Raw genomic sequence first — 22034 nt, 5'->3', positions numbered from 1 at the left:
TGAACAGTCCCAAAGCACACTATTTCAAAGCAAAAGACATTTAATTAAACAGCAGAGCAAAATAAATGACAAGGAATGCCCTCCCCCGGGGATACATGGACTCTCCCATTACTTATCACCCCACCAATGGGAGAGGGAACATCTACATAGAAAACACATATATAAAGGGCACATACATGGGAAACATACGTGCATAGCCAGGGCAACTTGTCCTCCTAAGGTGGCATGCCTCTGGATGGCCCCAGACTAACCGGGCAGCCTGACAAGTGTCATCCAGCTGTGCGTTCCTAGCAGCACTACGAGCTATTCTCTGCTCATCCATCTGTGTCTGGGCTGTTCTCTAGAATACCTCTAAGGATCTCTGCTACCACCTAGCTACCATGTACTACAAATTCCTTTTTCTATTTCTGAGAGGGGTTTTCTTTGTTAGCACATAGTTGCCCTCCTCTGGACAGTATCCTTCCTAGAAGCTAGCACTCAGAATAAAACAAAACTCCAGGTGTGTTCTCTCCTGGGCAGAGTATGGAAGGATTTTTTCCTCCTTATTTCTGGAAGCTACACCTCTCAATGAAACCTGGAGGTCCGTTAGCTATTATATTGATTGACTGCCATATCTCATACTGAGATAGCTTTCAGGAAAGATGTTAAAGAACCAAACCTCCCCAATTTTGTACTTGGGAAATAGATTTTGACTTTGCAATGATCTCTACTGAATTTCATCTTATGAGCTTCAGCCCAATGTTTAAGACTGTCAAGGTCTTTTGGGAGTCTGACTGCCATCCAGCTACTCTTCCTGGCTCTGGCTGGTCTTCGATGGAGGGAAGGCTAGAGTGGATGCAAAGGCCAGCTTTGACAGCTGCATCATGCCTAACCAGTCAAAATGTCATTTGGATCCACGCCCCGTGCCCTGTTGCTTTAAAAAGCGGAGGGCAACGCCCCCTCGCGGGACTCCTGGACCGAGGAAACGAAAGTGCCGGAGACACTGGTCCAGAAAGAGAAAGAAGACTCGGCCCGGTTTGAACCTCCGCAGGTCCCGTAGCTCAGGCAGGCGGAAGTGGGGCAGCGTCACTGGCCGGAAGTAGCTGCGTTGTTCCGCTTGAGGTCTACTTGCTGCCGCCGCCCGCCTGCGATCGGGTAGCTGATGTGACGCTCGCGGCCCACTTGGCCCAGGTGAGTCTCGGGGGGGGTGGTGTGGGAGCCGGATTCGCGTTCTCCCGCGGCACGACATGCCGTGGCTCCCCTCCGCGAGGTGCACAACTTCCTCCCAGGGCTGTCCGTAACTGCCTCGGGGCGAGCAGGAATTTGTGACGTCGCGGTGCGGGGCCCGGCGCAGACTGAGCCCCCGACGCCCCCGTGTGCAAGGCACGGCGATCTCTACCTTGCGGATCGAGCTGGGACAGCCGCTTTTCCGAGCCTTGGGAGGTGGGTGTGCGGGGCTGGGACTCCCAGCGCTCCCCCCAGGTGTTACGCACCGTGGGGTTTCGAGCGCGATGCACTGAGATCCTAACCTGTTGGGGGAAGGGCGTGGAGCCGGGACCTGAGATCCCTCCGCCCGAGGCGGAGGAGGGAGATGTCGCTTCCATATTGATTGCGGGCCCAGTCCTTCGAGACGATTTCCTTTAGCCGAGGCCTTAGAACCCCGATCGGGCCCTGCCCACCCCTCATTTTCTTACGTAAGCGGCTGCCTGTTCTCTTAGCAGTGTGGGGGAAGAGGATGCTACTTCCAGGCTGGGTGATGCGGCATTGAGTTATCTTCTCTAGGCCGCACCAGCCTCCGGGCCTAGCTGGGAACCACGCCCCTCCACCCTGCCTCCCGCAAAAGCTAACGCGTGATGCTGAATTTCATCGTGAGGTTGCTTTAATTTCTCATCGCCTTTTTGACAATCAGTAGAAAAGATGAAAGCAGTGACCTTTGGGGTGGGGGGGTGGGGGCGCTAGCTGGGCAATATGTGTCGGTATCTTTTTATTTTTAAATTAAGAATAAGGCCCATCCCGATAAAATAATCCTCGGTCTTATACATCTTAACCATTCTTCTCTACCTCCATGATTATTTGACACATTTGTCTTTTTTGGCAGGCCTATCTGCGTTATTCTCCAAGATTTTTGTTTCTTTTCCCCTCGGGGAGCCCCGGGCCAGTGCTGGTGAAGGATGAGGACTAATTTCTGGTGGTTTCTGCCTTTCTTCCCCATGTCTTTATGTGGAAGGCTTGTCCTAGTGTTGGCTTTCTCGTTTCCCTTTGGGGGAAGTAAGTGTATCTCACTCCAGCCTTTGGTAGGATGCCAAGGTGGATTCGTGTGAAAGCCTTTTTGCAACCAGCTCTGAAAAGCCTGTTGGCTAATAATCTAGTGGAGTATATTGGGCCTATTAATTGAGGCTCTGAGTGAGGGTCCTGGTAACATAAAGCTCTAATTGTCTGAGTTCCTTTCTATTTCCATTTTCTCTGTATGTGTGAAAAATGAGGTTGATGATATTGTAAATAGCAAGGTGATAAAGAATAAAAAGAGGGAGAGTAAAGAGAATTACTGGCACCTTGTGGCCATAAAATAGAATTAGAATACTCTAGGATAGTGTAAATGAAACAGCTTTTCAAAATTATGCAGGTCTGTTTCCTTTACAACACAGTCTCCCCCCCCCCCCATTTAGTTTTTTTTTTTCCTGTTCTTTGTAATCCCAATAAATTATGGCAAGGCCATAAGCTTTTAGGTTACCCCACATTGGTACTAGACGGACCTGTGGTCTACTAGAAATCTTGTTATCAGAGTTTTTGGCCCCATGGCTGAAATGGCTGGTTCTGGGAGAGACCTAGCTGTTGCGATGACAACTTGATTATTGGAAAATCGGGGAAGAGGAAGTGACTGAATGAAAAGTGATATCTGATATCTTAACTTTGATCTTGCAGGTGAATTTCTCAGGGTTGGGACCAAATTTTAGAGTAACCTTTGTGAGTATAAGTAGGCTACATTCTTAAATGTTTTATGGCCTCCCCATCCCACTGTACTAAGATGATGTGAATATCTGCCAGGTGTTCTTACACACAGACTCTGGAATGTTAGGGGTGAAGGAACCTTAAATTCATTCCACAAAGGAGAAAACTTATATTATCCAGATTCTTTGGAAACACTTTAAAAAAGAGAGGAGAGAGAAGAGTACCTGCTGTCTTATTTTCTTTAGGTTTGGCTCAGCTTTTTAGGTGATTGTCTTAGCTTGGGTAAATTTGGATAATCCTTCAGCTATATAACTTGACTTTCTTTGTCAGAAGTGTTCCTGCTTACTCTGCCCCTTTGGGGATGATGAAGCATCCAGAGAGGAGAGGAGATATCTTAGCCAAGATTCGCTTCATTGGCATTTGAATATCTAAGACAGTCCCTGTTTAAGTACCTATGTCTGTATTAGAATTAGATTTAGCACTCTGGACTGAGGAACCTAAATAAAACCCAGTATCTGACCTCAGCATTACATGGTAAATCACTGGCAGGTCCAAGAATAGAGACCCGTTTCTTGTTTCTGTTCCTAGTTCGTTGTTTTCAGGAAAATGTAGAGTGCCAGATGCTTTAGCATCTCTAGCATTTTCATCTGAGGAAGGGGAGAGGCAAGGTTTTCTGTTAGAGCAATTAAAGAACAGAGTTGGAGGAATTTGAGATTTCTGGGTTAGTAAATTGACCATATAGTAACCACACTGAAAATGTAACATATACAGTGTAGTTAGAACCAGCATTTTTTCCCTACCCTACTCTGGCCTTCTTGATTGCATTAAAGGAGCAGCTGCATTTTGCTCAGACCAGCAGTAAGAAGCACTTATTTTTGTGACATCACCATATTCCAGAATGATTTGCAAAGTGACTTCACTGAATGGTGTGGTGTCCTGGTCCCTGGAGGTTGCTGTGGCTCTGTAAGGTCCCCAGGGAATGAGATGGATGTTAACAGGATGTGGGAAAGAAGCCTTGCCTGGGAGGAAGTGATTCTGAGTGGGCAGTGCAGATGGATGTTCTGTGAAAGGTGAAAGAGGGTCCTGTGAAGCTTAGCCAGATGTCAGAGACCTGCGATTGGGGAAAAACTAAGGCACTGATTGTTTTGCTCCCAGTATTCTGTGTCTGACTTTTCTTGTTAGCTCCCTGAGCAAAGAACTCAAGAGTTTGGTTTTTTTATCTTTTACCTTTCATACTCTTTCTCCACTGTTTCACCATAACCATTTGTCACATCTTGCTTGGCTTCTACTTATTCCCTTTTCTTATCTCTTTTGTTTTCTCAACAGTATTCAGGCTTCAGTTGGCAAGCCTGGGAGCGAGGATACATTTTCCAATGAAACATATACAAGTAATGCTCATTGAGTTGTGTTAGGGAAGCATTTCCCAGACTGTGTTTGTGTAATCCTGATGGTATGCACCACATGAGTACATAAGTTTAATGAGAAGATGATGATGATGATGTAAGGGATATTTTTCTCCTCCAGCTTATGAAATAGTATGTCAAATGTATTAAAATATTTAATGTATTAATTACTATCCTTAAGTAATGTAGTAAGATATTTAAATGATGTGTGCCTCATTTTTTGCATGAGAATAGGGTTTAGTTTTCTCTATTTTTGCTTTTAACAACCTCATGTTCCCCTTGTATCTCTGTTTTATTCCCTACCCCTAATTTGTCCCACCAACAACAATAGGACTTGAGCTGTCTTTCATTCCCCAAAATGCTTTTATAGCCAAATTTGTTTTGGAAATGCAACACTCGAATTGTTCCTCTTAGACCCTGGTAACTTGTTGACTGGCCCCCTGCCTAGGAGAAAGGTCCATTTAAAAAAAAGTGGTATTTTTTTTTTCCAATTACGTGTAAAGGTAGTTTTCAACATTCATTTTTTAATAAGATTTTTAGTTCCAAATTTTTCTCCTTACCTCCCCAAGACACCAAGCAATCTGATAGGTTATACATGTGTGATAATGTTAAATTATTTCCCCATTAGTCATATTGTCAAAGAAGAAACAGAACAAAAGGGAAAAACCACAGGGGGAAAAAATGAGAAATCTGCATTCTCTGGAGGTGGATGGCATTTTCTATCGTGAGTCTTTTGGAACTGTCTTGGATCATTGTATTGCTGAGAAGAGCTAAGGCAAACATAGTTGATCATCGAACAGTGTTGCTTTGCTGTTAGTGTGTACAGTGTTCTCCTGGTTCTGCTCACCTCACTCAGTATCGGTTCATATAAGTCTTTTCAGGTTAGAGAGGTCCATTTTTAAGTTAGTCCCTCCCCACATGTTCTGAATGGAGAACAAAGAGTAGGGTGTGTGTGGTCATCCCCCCCCCCCCCCCAGCCCATGCGATTACAGAGGTTCCTGATAGCTTTTCCCAAGGTTTGGGACTGCGGAGTCAGAATGTTGATTTAATTAAGACTTAGTTTCTTTAGCAGAGGCAACATGAGATAGAGAGCAGGACTTGGAGGGGTCAAGAGATCTGGGTTCAGAACCTGACAGAAGTCTCCCAGTTGTGTGATCTGTAGAAAAACCACCCAACTTCTTGGGGCCTCAATTTCCTTATTTGTAAAAGAGAGATAATCATATTCCCATTGCTTCTCTCACCGGGCTTTGTGAGAAAAACATTAAAGAACAGTATAAATGTGAATTGTTAATAATATTTTCAATGTGTTTCCCAATGTGGACTCAAAAAGATGTGAGCTGTGTCAGCCTAAAGGGGAAGGTCTAAGGCAGGGGTGGGGAGCCTGTAGCCCTGAGGCCACATGTGGCCCTCTAGGCCCTCAAGTGTGGCCTTTTGACTGAATCCAAACTTCACAGAACAAATCCCCTCAATAAAAGGATTTGTTCTGTAAAACTTGAACTCAGTCAAAAGACTGCACCTGAGGACCTAGAAGGCTACATGTAGTTCCCCATGCCTGGTTTAAGGTCTTTAGTGCAGTGCTTCAGAAGCTGTCCATGGTTCTGTTCTGTTCAATAGTTTTGTCTGTGACTTGGATAAAGACGAAGATGGTATAATAATCCAATTTGCTGATGACACGAGGCTGTGTGTGAAGGAGAGCCAGCATATTGGATGACCAGGCGGGATACAAAAATATCTCAACATGCTAGAATGATAGGACAAAACTAATAAGATGAAAATTATTGACTGTGAAGCTCTATACTTAGATTTTAAAAAAAATAGCTAGACAGAGATTCATGCAAAAAAAAAAGTCCCAGTGGTTTTAATGGGCTGTAAGCTCAGTATAAGTCAGCAGTGTGACCTAGCAACCAAAAAATCTAATGTGCTCTCAGGATGTATTAACAGAGGCATAGGGGATAGAATGAGGGATATGGTAGTCCTACTGTCCTCTCCCTTGGTCAGTTCGTATCTGGAAATTGGATTTAGTTATGGACACTTGATTTTTAAAAAACCTTGTAATTTAAAAAAAAACTATTAATATCTTTGCTTTGATATCACCTTTATTTTTTAATATAATTTCTCTTCCTCCTTTATTCAACCATCTATCTCTTACAACAAAGAATAAGGGAAGAAAAGAACAGTTTAGCAAACCTAATCAACACATCAACCTAATCTGACAGTATAGGAAATAGTCCACACTCATAGGCCCTCACATCTGCAGAGGAGGGGGAGGTGCATCTTCTCACCTCTTCCTCAGGACCCCCAACCCGATCATTGTAATTAAACAGCATTCAGGTTTTTTTTTTTGGTTTTTTTCTGTTTACTGTTGCCATGATCGTGCATGCTATTTTCTTAGTTTTCCTTGCTTTACTGTGCATCATTTTATAGTAAGTCTTCCTGTGCTTCCGAATCCTTGCTATTCATTGTTTCTAATAGCACAATAATATTGCATTATGTTCATGTACCATTCTAGACACTGCTCTTAAAAATTCACAATTTACTGATCCTACTTTCCCTCAAAAAAAATCCTCCCTCATAACAAAGAAATATAAAGAAAACACTTCAACCACTGACTATGCATGGTAAAATATGCTTCATTCCATATGTATATTTTACCACTTCTCTTCTGAGAGGTGATAAACTTCATTGCTAGTCCTCTGACATCAAGATTGGTAATGACATTGATCAGAGTTTTGATGTCTTTTGGTGTTCTTTTTCTTCGCATTGTTGAGGCCATCTTGTAGATTGTTTTCTTGGTTCTGCTTTTGTCACTCTACATCAGTTCAAACAAGCCTTCCCGAGTTTCTTTTAGTTCTTATTTGCTGGACATTGGAGCATGCCCTGAGGAAGACAGCCAGAAGGGGGAGGGGATTGAAGGCTGTTTTTTACTAGCATCATTTGAAGGAATGTACAAGAGAAGTCTTGGGTTAGGGAGGTTGGTAGGCTCCCTCTCAAGTATTTGAGGGCTGTCATGTTGAAGAGGGATTGGATTTGTTCTGCTTGGCCCCAGAGGGAAATTGTAGAGAACTAGAGGTAGGTGTGTGTAATGGAAAACTTCCTGACAAGTTTCGGTGGTGGAGAGGGTTGCCACCTTGGGGAACGGGTGCATGACTACTTGGGAAAGAGTCCTCTTCGGCCACAAGTTGGACCAGATATCTTCTGATATGTAGTTCAACATTAAACAAAATGGAGAGCACCAGTTAAAATCTCAAATTTCCCATTTCTGATTAGAGAAAATCAAGCAGGATTGCTGAATCCTTTATTATTTCATGACATTTCGTCAGCGAGGTTAGGTCCAATCTGACTATTCATATCCACAGATGCACCTCATGTATTCCACCCTTCATTTGTAACCAGACTTGCTGGTAGAAAAATTCACAGTACATGTTCTTTCATTTTGAATTGAATAATCTATTAAGCACCAGATTTTCCATGACTAGAAATTCAAGTTTCATATGTTCTGTGAATTAGTCTCTCTTCTTTTGCCTGTATAGACATAAATAGATATATTTCTTTATCATTACTTTTCTTCTGCATGAATTTTCTTTCAATTTTTCTTTTTTTTTTTTAAATTGAAATGTTTTAATTTATGGAGACTGAGAATATAACCCCATGAGACTTCCCTTCAACTCTTCAGAAACAGTAAGGCAAGAGCTAACTTTGGTTGATTGTCTAGTGTGTAGTCTTGCCTTTTAGAGAAAAAGAAAGACTGGGGCAAGCACCAAACCTTTCAACTCTTTAGTAATCCTGCTCTCAAGGATGTTATCCTGTCTTTACAAAAGGTGGCCACACTTTCCCTGAAGACACTCATCTTCCAGAATCTCATGGTAATAAATCTGGTCAGCAGGAAAATAAATTTCTTCATGTGTGGACAGTAACTAACAATAGGCTTTCTGACCTTCTGTCACCTGGACATCTCTTACCTAGTCCTTCTGCTCATCTCTAATATTCCTTGATATTAATCATGATTATCATGAAGCACTACAAGGTCCAAGTGCATTAACAAAGATTCAGTTGTGTTCAATACCATTTTTGTGGGAGGTATGCTGTGTTCTAATTTTTGAAAGGTCGGTCATAGAATATGTGTTAACTCAGATGATTTGAATAACCAGAACATGCCATTCCTCAAGCCTGCCAGATAACAGGGAGTTACAGTTTTTGTGATTGAGACCCACCTGGATACAGTGCCTATACCCACAGGTTCTACATTGACAAGGATGACCAGAATCAAGAACAGGTACAACAAGAATGTCATGGGAAAGAACTCTACTGATAGAATGGCAGGTTTGGCTGCCACAATCTGTGGATTCCTCCTAATACTGTGTCATGCCGATTGGGGCTTGTTTCATAAAGCCAAGGGTTTGTCATCTCCTGACTTATGGGGTCATGCGCCCAAGATCTTTAAAAGAGGAAACCAGGCCTTTCTGGTTATTGGATGTTACATGGCTCTCACATAAGAGTTTCTTCAGAGGAAGAAGAAAGAAGAAACTTTTAAAGAAAGCTAGAGTGCAGCAGGTGTGGCTGTGAATGTGAATTATGCTCAGGGAAAGTGGTAATTGATCAACATTCGATTTGCTGTAAACAAGCATAATCTGCCCCTTCCACTGGGGTAGCTGAACAACCTCTGCTCTTTGAAAGAAAGGAGGTGATAGATATTCCTCTTCATTGGGAACAGAACTTCATTCTGGGAGTTAAGCCTGAGAGTAGCTTCTGCCTCCTGCCCTGTGACTTAGTGGATTTGGAGCCTGAGTGCCAGTCACAAGTCTCTTCACTGGATGTTCAGTTGCTTTCACAGCTCACCTGGATTGGGGAAGAGTGTCCTGGAGCATTGGAAAAATGCTTTCTAGCTCAGTTTTCCTTTAAAAAAAAAAGACTTCCTTGACTTCAAAGAAAAGGGATATCTCTGGTTCTCTGGTCAATCAATAAGCATTTTTTGAGCATAGTGCCAGGCACTATGTTAAGCCATTGTTGGGGTGGTGACATACTGCCCTGAATTCTGCTTTCTAGTTTGTGTTGCTCCTGAGGCAACTTTTCTCGTCCCCAAACAGCACTTTTTTTGCACTGCCCCAAAGATGGAATTGGCAGCTGTTTTGTTCCTACACTTCTGATAGAAAGTTTGGCTGCATGCCTGTTCTCTGGGCTTGAAGCTAAGAAGTCTTGTTTTGGTCAGACATCGTTTTTTGAATGAAGAAGCATTCTTTTCTCCCTCCATCTCCTTTCCCACACTCTTCAGGATTTCCCTATGTAAATTCATCTATCATTTTGATTTGGGATCTACTATGATAGAGTATTTTTATATTGTCCTTTATAGAAGCTGATGTAGAAATCAAATAAAACCTAAAATTATTGCTAATTAATTGGGTGGTATATTTTGTTATGTGCCAAATTTCCTGTAATGGTAACACTATTTATGGGTTGGTCTGTAAGGTGTGGGCTTTTTTTTTAAGTCCATCACAGTAGGTGGAAGCCACTCATTCTTCATCTACCCTTTTTTCAGTACCTGGCACCATTTCTGGCCCAGTCACTTGTGATCCATGGCTACTGTGATAATATGCCGAAGATTTCCAAGCAAGATCTGCAGGATATCTACATTCTCAACCACAGCCAAGAACCAGACTGGGAAAAAATGGCCCACTCAGACCCCACAAGATTGTGTTCAGACTCCTGAAGAGATCAACATTAAACCCAAAGCTGCTGCCACTCTCAAGCTGTTGCATCCTCAAGGTTACCGAGTATTGTGCAATCCCCTTGCCTATAATAGCACTAAAAGAGTGGCCAGAGGTAGCAGCACAAGACATGGTGAACAAGGTCCTCCAGAAAAGGACAGCTCTGACGTTACTGAAAAGCAAATCCAGAACACTTACTGTATCCCCTCTTCTCAGGGAGTGCCAACAACCAGGAATGCTTTCTTGGATTTGGAGACCAATGAGGCTTCTGTTCCTCGGCCTAGTGTGGTACAGCTCGGCAAACTGCAGATAATGAAAGATGATATTCAAGAAGTTGACGTGGAAACTTTTGACACCTTTGAAGACCCTAGAGTTTTCCTCAAGCTAAGGCCTGAGTACCAGCATCACAGTTACAATAAATCTGAGGCTTCCCAGGCCCTGTCCATTGAAGAGGGTGAACTGATGTTACACAAAGTGACAGTATTGCAAAGTAATCTTCAGCCCCAAACCATAGCCGACTACTTTGACAAATTGAGCTCATTGCCCATGGAGCAGCATTCTGTACTCTTGTCCAATATCAAGTTTACAATGCTGTGCCAATTAAGCCTAAACAACATACAACTCTTTGAAGCCTCAGACCTAATAGGTATTTTGAAAGCATTTGTTCGATTGGGGATCCCTTGTTCCCACCCAATGCTAGCTGTGTATGAAGGAGAATTTTGCCGTCGAGTATGGGATATGAACCTAGATGAGCTTTTATTGGTGGCTGACCTGTGGCGGTGCTTAGGCCATAGTGTACCATGCTTTTTAAGGATATTTTTCAGTTATCTTAACTTGCATTGGAAAGATCTCTCCTTGTCCCAGTTGGTTCACTTAATTTATATTATAGGTGAAGGTCGGCAAGTGCCTCAGGACTTAATGCAAAAGCTAGAATCGTTGGTTCTCAAGTATTTGGATTTATTCAGTTTAGAAGAGGTTGGCACAATCTGTTTAGGGTTCTTCAAATCGAGTAGCAGTCTTTCCGACTATGTCATGCGTAAAATTGGGGACAAAGTTTGTGCCCAGATGCAGCATTTGAGCAACTATGCCCTTGTGAATATACTTAAAATGTTTCGCTTTACTCATGTTGATCACTTAGATTTCATGAAACAGTTTGGACAGATGGCGCCTCAGCGTATCCCTTCCATGGGGGTCCAGGGTGTCATGCACCTAACTCTTGCCTGCTCATCCTTACGCTATCTGGATGAAAGGGTCATGAATGCTGTAGCAGCTTCATTGCCTCCCAGGGTGGCATATTGTAGGAGCAAAGATGTGGCCAAAATTTTGTGGTCTTTTGGAACTTTGAATTATGAGCCACCTAATGCAGAAAGCTTTTATTCCAGCTTTATAGATGAGATTCCCAGAAAGATGCCTGAGTTCAGAAAGTTCCCTGACCACTTGTTCACAAGTTTGCTAGGCTTGGCATTTACTGAACGCTTTCCACTGGATCTTCTCGATTTTGCCTTGAGTCCAGGATTTGTGAGGCTAGCTCAGGAGAGAAGTAAGTTTGAGCTCACCAAAGAATTGTACACTCTTGATGGCACCATTGGAGTTGAGTGCCCAGGTTACAGAGGCAACCGTCTTAATGCCGAGCTCCAGCGAGAAGGGGCAGTGATGCTGTGGAATTTAGCAAGACAAGATATGACCTCCAAGCCTGAATTCTTAGAAGCTCTCTTTTTACTGCAGACTATTTTAGGGGGACCCCAGTATGTCAAACATCATATGATTTTGCCTCATACACGGTCATCTGATTTAGAAGTACAGCTTGATGTCAATAATAAACCTCTCCCTTTTAACCAAGAAGCCATAGCAACAGATGTGACTAACTCTCACCTGAAACACATGGGAGTCAGTCTTACGGATGATTTGATGACTCGGCTTTTAAAGGGAAAATCAGGCACACATCCTCAGGCTGAGGCAGAGTCTGGTGAGAAAAGGCCACTGCCTCTAGGTGGCCTTTTGCCCAGAGGAGGGGCCACAGAAGGGACCAGTTTGTGTTCCTTAACAGGGCCACAGGCAGGGGTGTCAAAGTTGGCCATTCAGGTGACAAATAGGAACCAGTATTGCTTTGGTTCCAGGCACCTTCTTGGGCTGCACAGCATGAAGAGGAGGCAGCTAAGAAGGCTTGGGTACACTGTGGTGGAGCTGGCCTTCTGGGAGTGGTTTCCTTTATTGAAACGGACACGATCAGAAAAGCTCTCCTATCTTCATGAGAAAGTGTTCAATTCTGGCTTTTGAGACATCAGAGAATCTGCCTGGCATCATCCTCACGTGCCAGTTAACAGGCAGCATGCTGTCCTTAGCACTTAGAAATGACTGTGTGAGCCAAAGTGGAAGTGAGGCATTATGGAAAATCAAGTAGCCCAGAGCAAAGAGGAAATAATGGCCTTCTCTGTCATTGTGGCCTTCCCCTGGCAATGTTAAAAAAATACATTTACTAGAATTAGCATCGATATTACCTGATTATGCAAGTGGATATTTGCTTGATGGTATTACCATTACATCAATAAATGACTTAAAGTTACCCATCTGTCTCTTGTTTCTCTCATGTAGGCTAGGTATTGTGCTTTTTAGTTTATCTGCTGGGACTTGTTTCTGAATTTTCAGATTGAAAACATAATGAAAAATTACTACAGTTCAAATCCAACTTATTTTGGCATGCAGATATTTCATTTTAAAATATAAGCACAATCCTAATGTTCATTTAAAAATGTAAACGTGATCTTAATTTTCCAAGTTTTCTCATATGGATCCCTCATCAGAATAATGTTTTAAACACATAGAACAAAATACATAGGATTAGGAAAAAAGCACATAATGAATTTTTTTTTCCCATTTAAATTCATGGATTTCTTGAAAAATATCCACAGACCCCAGATTAAGGACTCTTGCTCTCATGGGAAGCACATCCGGCCTCCAGCATCTTCCAGGGGGAACATTGGTGATTGCAGTAACTTTTTGCCAAATGTGTGGCCTAGGTATTTATTTCTGGAATCATGAAGTCATCTTTTTAACAATAATACTAATAATTGCCATTTAGTCCTCTGAATTTGCAGAGCACTTTACATATATATCTCATTTAAGCTTTGCAACAGTTCTGTGAGGTAAGTACCACAGATACTATCATTTCTTGTTTATAGGTGAGGAAACAGACTCAGGTTAAATGGCTTGTCCCTGGACACACCAGTAAGTGTTTACAGTTGGAGTTTGACATGAGGGCTTCCTAACTCTTAAGACCAGTACTTTATTGGCTGTACCATACTGCCATACTACCCATTAAGAATTTGGTATACACTACTCCTTGCACTAGGCAGACATTGAGGGAGACAGAAAAGAAACCATATAACTACCCTGCAGGCTTTTACAGTCTAGGATGGGAGAGAAGGCATTTGTATAAATAAATAGAATGCTACTACATATAACATAGAATGTATTAAGGCTAAGGCCTAAGAGAGATATGATGTGGATGTTTTTGTTTAGTCTGCCACTAAACATTTATTAAGTGCCTGCCCCATGCCATGCATTGTGCTAAACATTGGGAATATGAAAAAAAAATTAGAAGACAATCCCTGCTCTCAACGAGCTCACAGGGAGACAACATGCAAAAGAACTGGGCGCAAGTGAGCTATATGTAGGATAAGTGGGGAATAAAAAGTAGATTATTTCCATTTAACAGCATTTAAGAGGCATCCCACCATACCAAGTATGGTAAAAAGAATTGTGGACTTGGAATTGTGAGAGCTGGGTTTAAATCCTGGTTCTGCCACTTTTCATGACATTGGGCAAATCATTTAACCTCTGGATCTCATTTTCTTACTCTGTAAAGTGGGAATAATACTTGTACCAACTACCTGCCTCCTTCCATGTAAGAATCTGAAAATAATTAGTGTGTTAAGTGCTTTATAAACCTTAAAACTTTGTATTACTGTAAACTGCTATTAATTATTTGCCACAAGCACAATACTGTTAAGCACCTAAGGGAGATAGAAAGTTTAGGATGGAAAGTTTAGACTAGGGGAGAGAGATAACATTACTATAATACTGAACAATACGTGCTTAAATATTATCATTAGTGTGCGATGAAAGTGTTAGGTAAGATCTGAGAGGGAAAGGTCACCCTCCCCCTCCCCACTTCCTGGGGTCCACCGTGGAGATCCACCATAGTGTTGGAGCAGGACTTTAAAAGTTGGGTAGGAATTAGAAAGGAAGGGTCTTGATCATTCTAGGCATAAGGGACCATTATGAGCTAAAGCACATAGGCAGGAAACTCATGCTGTACCCTGAGCAAGCAGTGAGAAAAAGGGAATTTGAGAGTTAGATGGGTTCTTAGTGGTGGCCACTTCCCAAATATTTACAAATGGAATTGCCCCTATAACATATCCAGCAGTATTCATTTGGTCTCTGCTTAAAGACTTCCAATTAGGAGAAGCCCACTACCATTTGAGGCAGTCCTTTCTGGTTTAGATCAGCTCTAATTCTTAGGAAGCTCATCCTGACGTCAGGCCTGAGTCTACGGTATTTGGAGCCTAGAGTTCCTGAGAAGATGTCATCCCTTAATAGGACCTAGTCTGTGAGAGTGACAGTGTTTTTTGTGCCTGTACTTACTGGATCCTTTTTTTCAGGACAGTAGTAAGATAAACTACATACAGACTGGGTTCTGAAGCCATTCTTCCTGTGTTGTCCAGGTGTGCTAATTGTCAGGAGTGTCACTGCATAGGCTGATCCAGTTGACACAAGCCTTGGTGTTGGGAGATCCTTCACCTTGCCTGTAGGCTCCTCTTTTAGACATCCTTTCCTCATTTCTTCATGTTGGTGGGACACATTCAATCCAGGTTCATGTGATGAAGTTTGGAGTGCAAGGGAAGGAAAATCATATTTCTATGACCCTTGGTCTTAGAAAGTCAGAGTGGTTCCTCAGTCCTGAGATTTTCAGTCTTAGGATTTTGAAGAAAATAGGCAGTAACTTCAATAGCTAGGCTTACATGGAGAGCTGGGAGTAGTTATCTAGACATCTAGCTTCATTGAGTAACAAACCCAGTCCTGTCCTTCTTCCCCCACTGCCAAGTCTCTGCTGGTGGGGAAAACCAAAATGTTGATTTGGACCTGAACTATGTAAGTGCTTTGTCATCATGTCCCAATTTACCAGATAATTGTTCAATCATCCACTTCTTGGTTGTGTGTGTATGTATGTGTGTATACATACCACGATTATGTCTGTGCTGACACACCTGTTGTTCAGTTCTTATTTTTCCAAGTATTGGTGGGAATGATGTGAAGAGGCAACTGCAGACATAGAAAGTAAATTACAAAGCTATAGATTTCCAAATGAAATCAGAACCTTTTCTACCTAACAACTTGTGGTTTCCCTTTGAGATCAGATTTCTTTTTGCCAGAAGAGAATTTCTCTAGAGTCCTCTCATTGCCAGAGATTGGTATCAAAGGGTCATAGATATAAAGCTAGAAGGAACCTCAGAAGTCCTCTAGCCCCATCCTCTCATTTTACAGGTAAGGAAACTGAGGCCAGTTGGCAGAACACTGATCTGAGCTAATGGTACTTTATCTCTGCTGGGCATCCAGTGTCTGCTCAGTTATCTGGTTGAAAACAGAGACCATTGGTGTTGCCTTAGCTGGATTCCCCAAAGCTTTCCCTTCTATGAAAATTTCCTACCCAGGAGCTTTGTTTGAATCTCATAGATGGCATCTTGGGCATAGAAAATTTGAGTGATGCAGAGAATAACAGGACCATTCGTATGACTCTAACCTGGTGATGTTTACAGACTACAAGACAGGGCTGTGAAAATGTCAAGTTTAAAGATTTTCCTTATAGGAAAGTCTCTGCTTTAGTGCAAAACGTAGAGAAGCCTCAGCCTTTTACTTGCCAGACAGCTTCCATCAGAGCCATCAGAATGGTGAGGTTGCCTTATGTCTTTATGTTTTCTTTTGATTACTTTTTTCTTGGAATTGTTTCTGTAGAATTTTAGAAATAGAAACATTTTCCTACCCCAAGAATAAAGCCATCTAGTTTAGGGGCACAAAATGGAGGTTGGTTTAAGTTTTTTAAATATCTTTGTATTTATTTTGATAAGAGCTCTCTAGGTATGAAAGGTATGAGTTTTGTTTTCCTTCTGTTGAGATACAGATTGGATTAGTTAGGCTCTGAGGTCCCTTCTAACACCGAGAATCCATGACTCTGAGGAAGTCAGATTGTAAAGTAGGTTGGGGGGCTGTGAATGCATAAAGTTTATACCTTGTTTTTATTGGCAGTAGGAAGCCTTGGGAGGCTTTAGAGCAATGCAGTGAAGTGATCAGAGCTATACAGTAAGGGGAATGAATTGAAGAGGATTGAAGGAACACAGAAATTGGTTAGGGGCTTTGGCAATAGTCTAGGCATATGGTGATAACCTGAACTAGTATGGAGGCAGTGGCATAGGGAGGAGATTCATAGTGCTCCTGAGATAGAGTTAGTGGGACTTAGTAACGAGGTGTGTTTGGGGGTGGGGGTGGGGAGGTGGGGAAGGACAGAAGAGAGAAAGATGCAACAGCTTTTGTGAGATTATGAACATAGATGATTGAGAAGAATGATATTATTAACAGAAATCAGGAAGTCAAGGAGAGGAGTGTATTTTAGAGGAGAGGATGAATTGGATTTTAGTCATGGTGAACTTGAGGTTGTAGCACAACATCATGACGAAAATTTTATTCAATTCTACAGATAGTTACCCGTTATGTAGCGAACATCGCTCCATGCTGGAGGAGATGTTAATGAGGCGTTGTTGATTCCCTTGTGAAATTTAGAATCTTGTAGGGGAAATGTGACCCACAGGCAGACAACTGGTCTACAAAATAAAATATAGGGCATAAGAGGCAAAGAACAAACTGTTATGTGAGTCTGGATGCTGGGGACGGGGGGAAGGAGAGTGAAGGCACAGATGGCATCACACAAAAGGTGGCATTTGAGCCTCTGTTCAGAGTGAGGGAAGTGAGGAGACTCTTTCTACCCTGCTTATACCATAGTTGAGATGTTTTGTTCACTTCAAGATATCACATACTATTCTCATATTTATTAATTTATTATTTTTCCCCCATTAGATGTAAAAATAATTTTCAGCATTCATTTTTAAAATTTTGAATTCCGAATTCTCTCCCTCCCTCTCCACCACTCTCATTGAGAAGGCAAGTAATTAGGTATAGGTCGTACATGTGTAGTAATGCAAAACATATTTCATATTAGTCTTGTTGTAAAAGAAAATACAGACAAGGGGCAGCTAGGTGGCACAGTGAGTAGAGCAGCAGCCCTGGAGTCAGGAGGACCTGAGTTCAAATGTGACACGACACTCACTAGCTGTGTGACGTTGGGCAAGTCACTTTACCCCAATTGCCCTGCCTTCCCCCCTCCAAAAAAGAAAAAGAAAACAGACAAAAAAAAACCCCAAGAAAAATAAAATTAAAAAAAGTATGCTTCAATCTGTGTTCAGACTCCATCAGTTCTTTCTCTGGGGTTGGATAGCATTTTTCATCATAAGTCCTTCAGAATTGTCTTGGATCGTTGTATTGCTGAGAATAGCTAAATCATCCACAGTTGATCATCTTATAATATTGCTATTACTCCGTGCCATGTTCTCCTGGTTTTACCCGTTACACTTTGCATCAGTTCATATAAGTCTTCCTAGGTTTTTCTGAAACCATCTTGCTTGTTATTTGTTATAGCACAATAGTATTTCATCATAATCATATACCACAAATTGTTCAGACATTCCTCAATTGATGGGCATCCCTTTAATTTCCAGTTCTTTGCTACCAGAAAAGAGCTGCTATAAACATTTTTATACATATAGGTCCTTTTTCTTTTTTATCTCTTGGGATGCAGACCTAGTAGTGGTATTGCTAGATCAATGGGTATGCATGGTTTTATAGACCTTTGGGCATAATTCCAAATTGCTCTACAGAATGGCAACACATTTATTAAGTGGTTAAAAACGTCTGATGAAATTTGAATGACTTCGCTATTCTCAGCAATACGATAATCCAAGACAGTTCCAAAGGATTCAGGATTAAAGATGCTATCCATGGTCTGAATGCAGATTGAAGCATAGTGTTTTCTACTTTACTCTGTGTTTTTCTCTTTTTTTGTCTGTGTATTCTTTCACAACATGACAAATATGGAAATATGTTTTGTTTGATTATGCATATATAGCTTTACTGCCTGAGGGAGGGGGAGGGGGGAAAAGAGAGAGAATTTGGAACTCAAAAATTTTAAAAATAAATGTTAAAAGAGGGGGGAGTAAAAAATGAAATTCCTGCCCTCAAGAGGCTTGTTTTCTGCTGGGGAGAAACATCATGTAAACAAGTATTGCATAAGAAGGATTTAAAGAGTACCAGCTGGGGTATCAGAGAAAGTTTTAAAGAGGAAGTAACAGCTGAAGGAAGACAATGATTCTGAGAGGCAGAGATGCTGATATTTCATTCTAGGAAGGACAACGTGTCTAAATGTACAATGAGAGGGAGATGGTGTGTTGAGAGAACTGGGAGTATGGTTTTGCTGGAATGTAGAATTCATTAAGAAAGGTAACATGAAATAAGATTGTAAAGGTAGGTAGAAGCCAGATTGTGAAGGGCCTTAAATTGCCAGGCTAAGGAGCTTGGCTTATCCTGTAAGCAGTGGAGAGACATCAATAAAATTTTTAAAAAAGAAAAGAAAAAACACAGTCCCTGTAACAAACATAATCAAACAAAATAAATCCATACATTTGCCATGTACAAAAATCTATGCCTAAACCTTGAGTCCTAGTCTATCACTTCTATGTTAGAAGGCAAGTATGCCTCATCATTGGTCCTCTGTTATAGTTGGTCATTCTAAATTGTTCTCCTTGTTCTGCTTATTCTGCATCAGTTTATACAAGTTTCCTTGGGTTTCTCTACAACTTTCTGTTCCATCATTTCTCATCTCAATAATACTCATTAATTTCCTGTACAATAATTTATTTAGCCATTTCCCATAACCCTTTTGTTTCCATTTCTTTTCTACAACAAAAAGGGCTGCTACCAATAATTTGACACCTATGGATCTTTTTCTTTCTTAGATCTCTTTGGGGTTTAAGAATACTATTGATGTCACTGGGTCAAAGGGTATACACAGTTTGGTGATTTTGGAGGACATAGTTCCAAATTACTTTCAAAAAATAGTTGGACCAGTTCACGGCTTCACTAACAGTTCTCCTGACCTCCTCAAGCCCCTCCAGTAATTGACATTTTCCATTGTCATCTTTGCCATTCTGTTAGGTATGAGGTAAAACCTCAGAATTGTTGTCCTTTTCATTTCTCTTTTAATGATTTGGAGCATTTCTGCCTTGGAGAACAGCTTGCTCATATCCTTTGACCATTTATCTGTTGGAGGAATGATTGTCATTCTTATGTTTGAATCAGCTCCATATATATCTTGTATGTTACAATTTTACCAAAGAATCTTACTCTAAGGATTTTCCCAATTAACTTTCACTTTTAATTTTAACTGCATTGATTTTGTTTGTATGAAACCTTTTAAATTTTATGTAATCTAAAGTGTACATTTTATCTTCTCAGATCCTCTCTATTTCTACTTTGTCCTGAAACCTCTACCCATAGTTGCAAAATATATTTTCTTCCTTCTCTAATTTGTTTATATCTAGGTCATGTATCCATTTGGAGCTTATTGTTATATGTAGTTTGAGATGTTATTCTAAGCTTAGTTCTTGCCAGAGTGCTTTCTAGTTTGTTTGTTTTTAATTTTTTTTTATTTAATATATTTAGTTTTCAGCACTGATCTTCACAAGAGTTTGAATTACAAATTTTCTCCCCATTTCTACCCTCCCCCCCCCCCACTCCAAGATGGCGTATATTCTGGTTGCCCTGTTCCCCAGTCAGCCCTCCCTTCTGTCACCCCACTCCCCTTATTCAATTCTCGAGAATTGGGCATCTTCTGTTAGAACAGATCTAGTAAGGGAGGCGTTTTACAGGGGGCAAGGCACCCATAAATATACCTAACACAAGAGAATTCCTGCCCATCTCTGACCCTTCTCAGCATTGGCTGGGAGGTGGACTTACAATCTGAGCGTGAAAGCTAGACAAAGAACTGGAAAATTGAGGCACAGAAACTCCAATTCCCATTCCCTTAGTTAATGATTACAACTGAGGTGACATCTATAAATCTAAAGAAGTAGAATATGATAAGGGGAGGGGGAGACCCTCTCCATTCTTTACAGTAGAGAAAAACAGGTCATTATGACCCTGTTCTTACTGAGCAAATTTTTAAACCAGAACCAGAAGAAAGAACAAAAAGTTTCAGTTTGATATTAACAATTTAGTTTTCCATTCTTTTTTTTTTAATTTATTTTTATTTTTAGTTTACAACAGACGGTTCTACATAATTTTGAGTTCCAGATTTTCTCCCCTCCTTCCCCCCTCCCTCCCCAAGATGGCATGGAATCTCATATAACTACCACGAATGACTTCGTATTGAATTAATTTATACACTAGTCAAGTTGCAGAGAAGAATTACGACCATCCATTCTTTTTAATATCAGCCTCATTAATAGCTTATCTTTCGTTGATTTTTTTATTCATGTATTTTCCTTTCCCAGAGGCTGAGCCATCAGACTCTCACAGCCTCAGAATTTTTCCACTTCTCTATTTCTTGATTTTTAAACATTTTTTAGTGTGTGTGTATATATATACATATGTATATATGTATACACACAGACACATACATACATACATACATACATACATATCTTCCTTGGGAAGTCTTCACATTTTATTTACCTCACACAACCACAATAACATTCTTTGATGCTCTTTATTCTTTCAGTTTTGAGTGGGGTATATTTTCCCAGGGTCAGATTCCAGTCCCCTGTTCCATTCCACCAAGTCTCAGTAGTGAGAATCATTTAGCTTCTGATTATTTTGCAGTTTGGATTTGATGTAGCTAGTCACCAGTAAAGTTATTCATCCTTCATCTCTAGGAAGTCATTAAGTAAAAGGCTCATCTTTGGTTTGAAGGACAAAAGCTAAAAGTTTGATGCAAACAGGTCCTCTCTCATCTAGGGACTTTTCCTTAGAAGGGGCTTTCATTGATTTCAGCTCTGAGAACCAAGATGGCCAGCCCCTTGGGGATCCCACTTTTCCCTGGTAGGGTGACTGGAAGGGTAGAGGTGATGAGTTTCGCTTATCCTTGCTGCAATGAAAATGCTCACCAAGGGCTAATTTTCTTCTGGGGTGGACAAGTAATAAATACCATTTGGGAGGGACCAGAAGTGTTGTGTTCTTTAAAAGCTGAAGTGCTGACTTAACTGAATTGACTTGCCAGCACTTCAACCCCCTCATTGAGGTTAAATGCTTTTCTTTTGTTTGAAAGGGAATCTTTTTTTTCCTTCTTCTTACTGACCTGTTTGAGCCAAATTCTTTTGGATGTGGAACTGCCTGCATTCTTTTTCATTAAATTGTCATCAGACTTGAAGCCAGATTTTAGAACTCGGCTTGTGTCTGCCTGCCTCTTTGCAGACAGGGAAAGATGTTGTGTTAAAAGTAGTGTGTCCATCCACTTTTTCTATTGCACTGTTATCTGGTTATTAATTACACGGAGATGTTAGGAGTTGGGAGAGCTGAGGATTAAAGGGAAAAGGTTTACATCTTGCTTCTTCTCAGTAAGTATAGATCGGAAATACCCAGACGTCTTCTAGGCCCTCAGTTTACTTGGTTCCAGAGGAGCCGTGTGCGTAAACAATGCCCCCACCACACCCTCTACTACCTTGTATTTTTTTTGCATACATTTTGTGTGCTAACAAATGTTTTTGTCTCCCCCTATAGAACGTAAACTCTTTGACAGCTGAGGCTTTTACATTTTTGTCTTTTCTATTTCCAGGGCCTAGCACAGTGCATGGAACAGGGTAGTAGGCACTAGTAAATGCTTTTGGATTGATTGAGATGG

General features: G+C 41.2%; 2 protein-coding genes across 6 annotated transcripts in view; both read left to right on the top strand.

Annotated features, from left to right (window-relative positions):
* Positions 1-1070: 1070 nt before the first annotated feature.
* UBOX5 (U-box domain containing 5) overlaps positions 1071-22034 on the top strand; it is a 42776-nt gene continuing 21812 nt past the window's right edge. For 3 of the 5 annotated variants that reach the window (XM_036763350.1, XM_036763349.1, XM_036763351.1), the window contains exon 1: positions 1096-1170. The gene's annotated coding sequence lies outside the window, so the exon portion shown is untranslated. Of the gene's footprint in view, positions 1171-22034 lie in introns of all 5 variants that reach the window. The other 2 variants (XM_036763347.1, XM_036763348.1) reach the window with 2 other exon arrangements.
* Positions 1096-12575, top strand: FASTKD5 (FAST kinase domains 5). Its single transcript, XM_036763346.1, has 2 exons — positions 1096-1170; positions 9865-12575. The coding sequence occupies exon 2, from the start codon at positions 9902-9904 to the stop codon at positions 12308-12310; it is 2409 nt and encodes an 802-aa protein (XP_036619241.1). The 5' UTR covers positions 1096-1170; positions 9865-9901; the 3' UTR covers positions 12311-12575.

Source organism: Trichosurus vulpecula, chromosome 6, assembly GCF_011100635.1.
Source record: "Trichosurus vulpecula isolate mTriVul1 chromosome 6, mTriVul1.pri, whole genome shotgun sequence".
Lineage (NCBI taxonomy): Eukaryota > Metazoa > Chordata > Mammalia > Diprotodontia > Phalangeridae > Trichosurus > Trichosurus vulpecula.
This window is presented reverse-complemented; position numbering and strand designations above follow the sequence as displayed.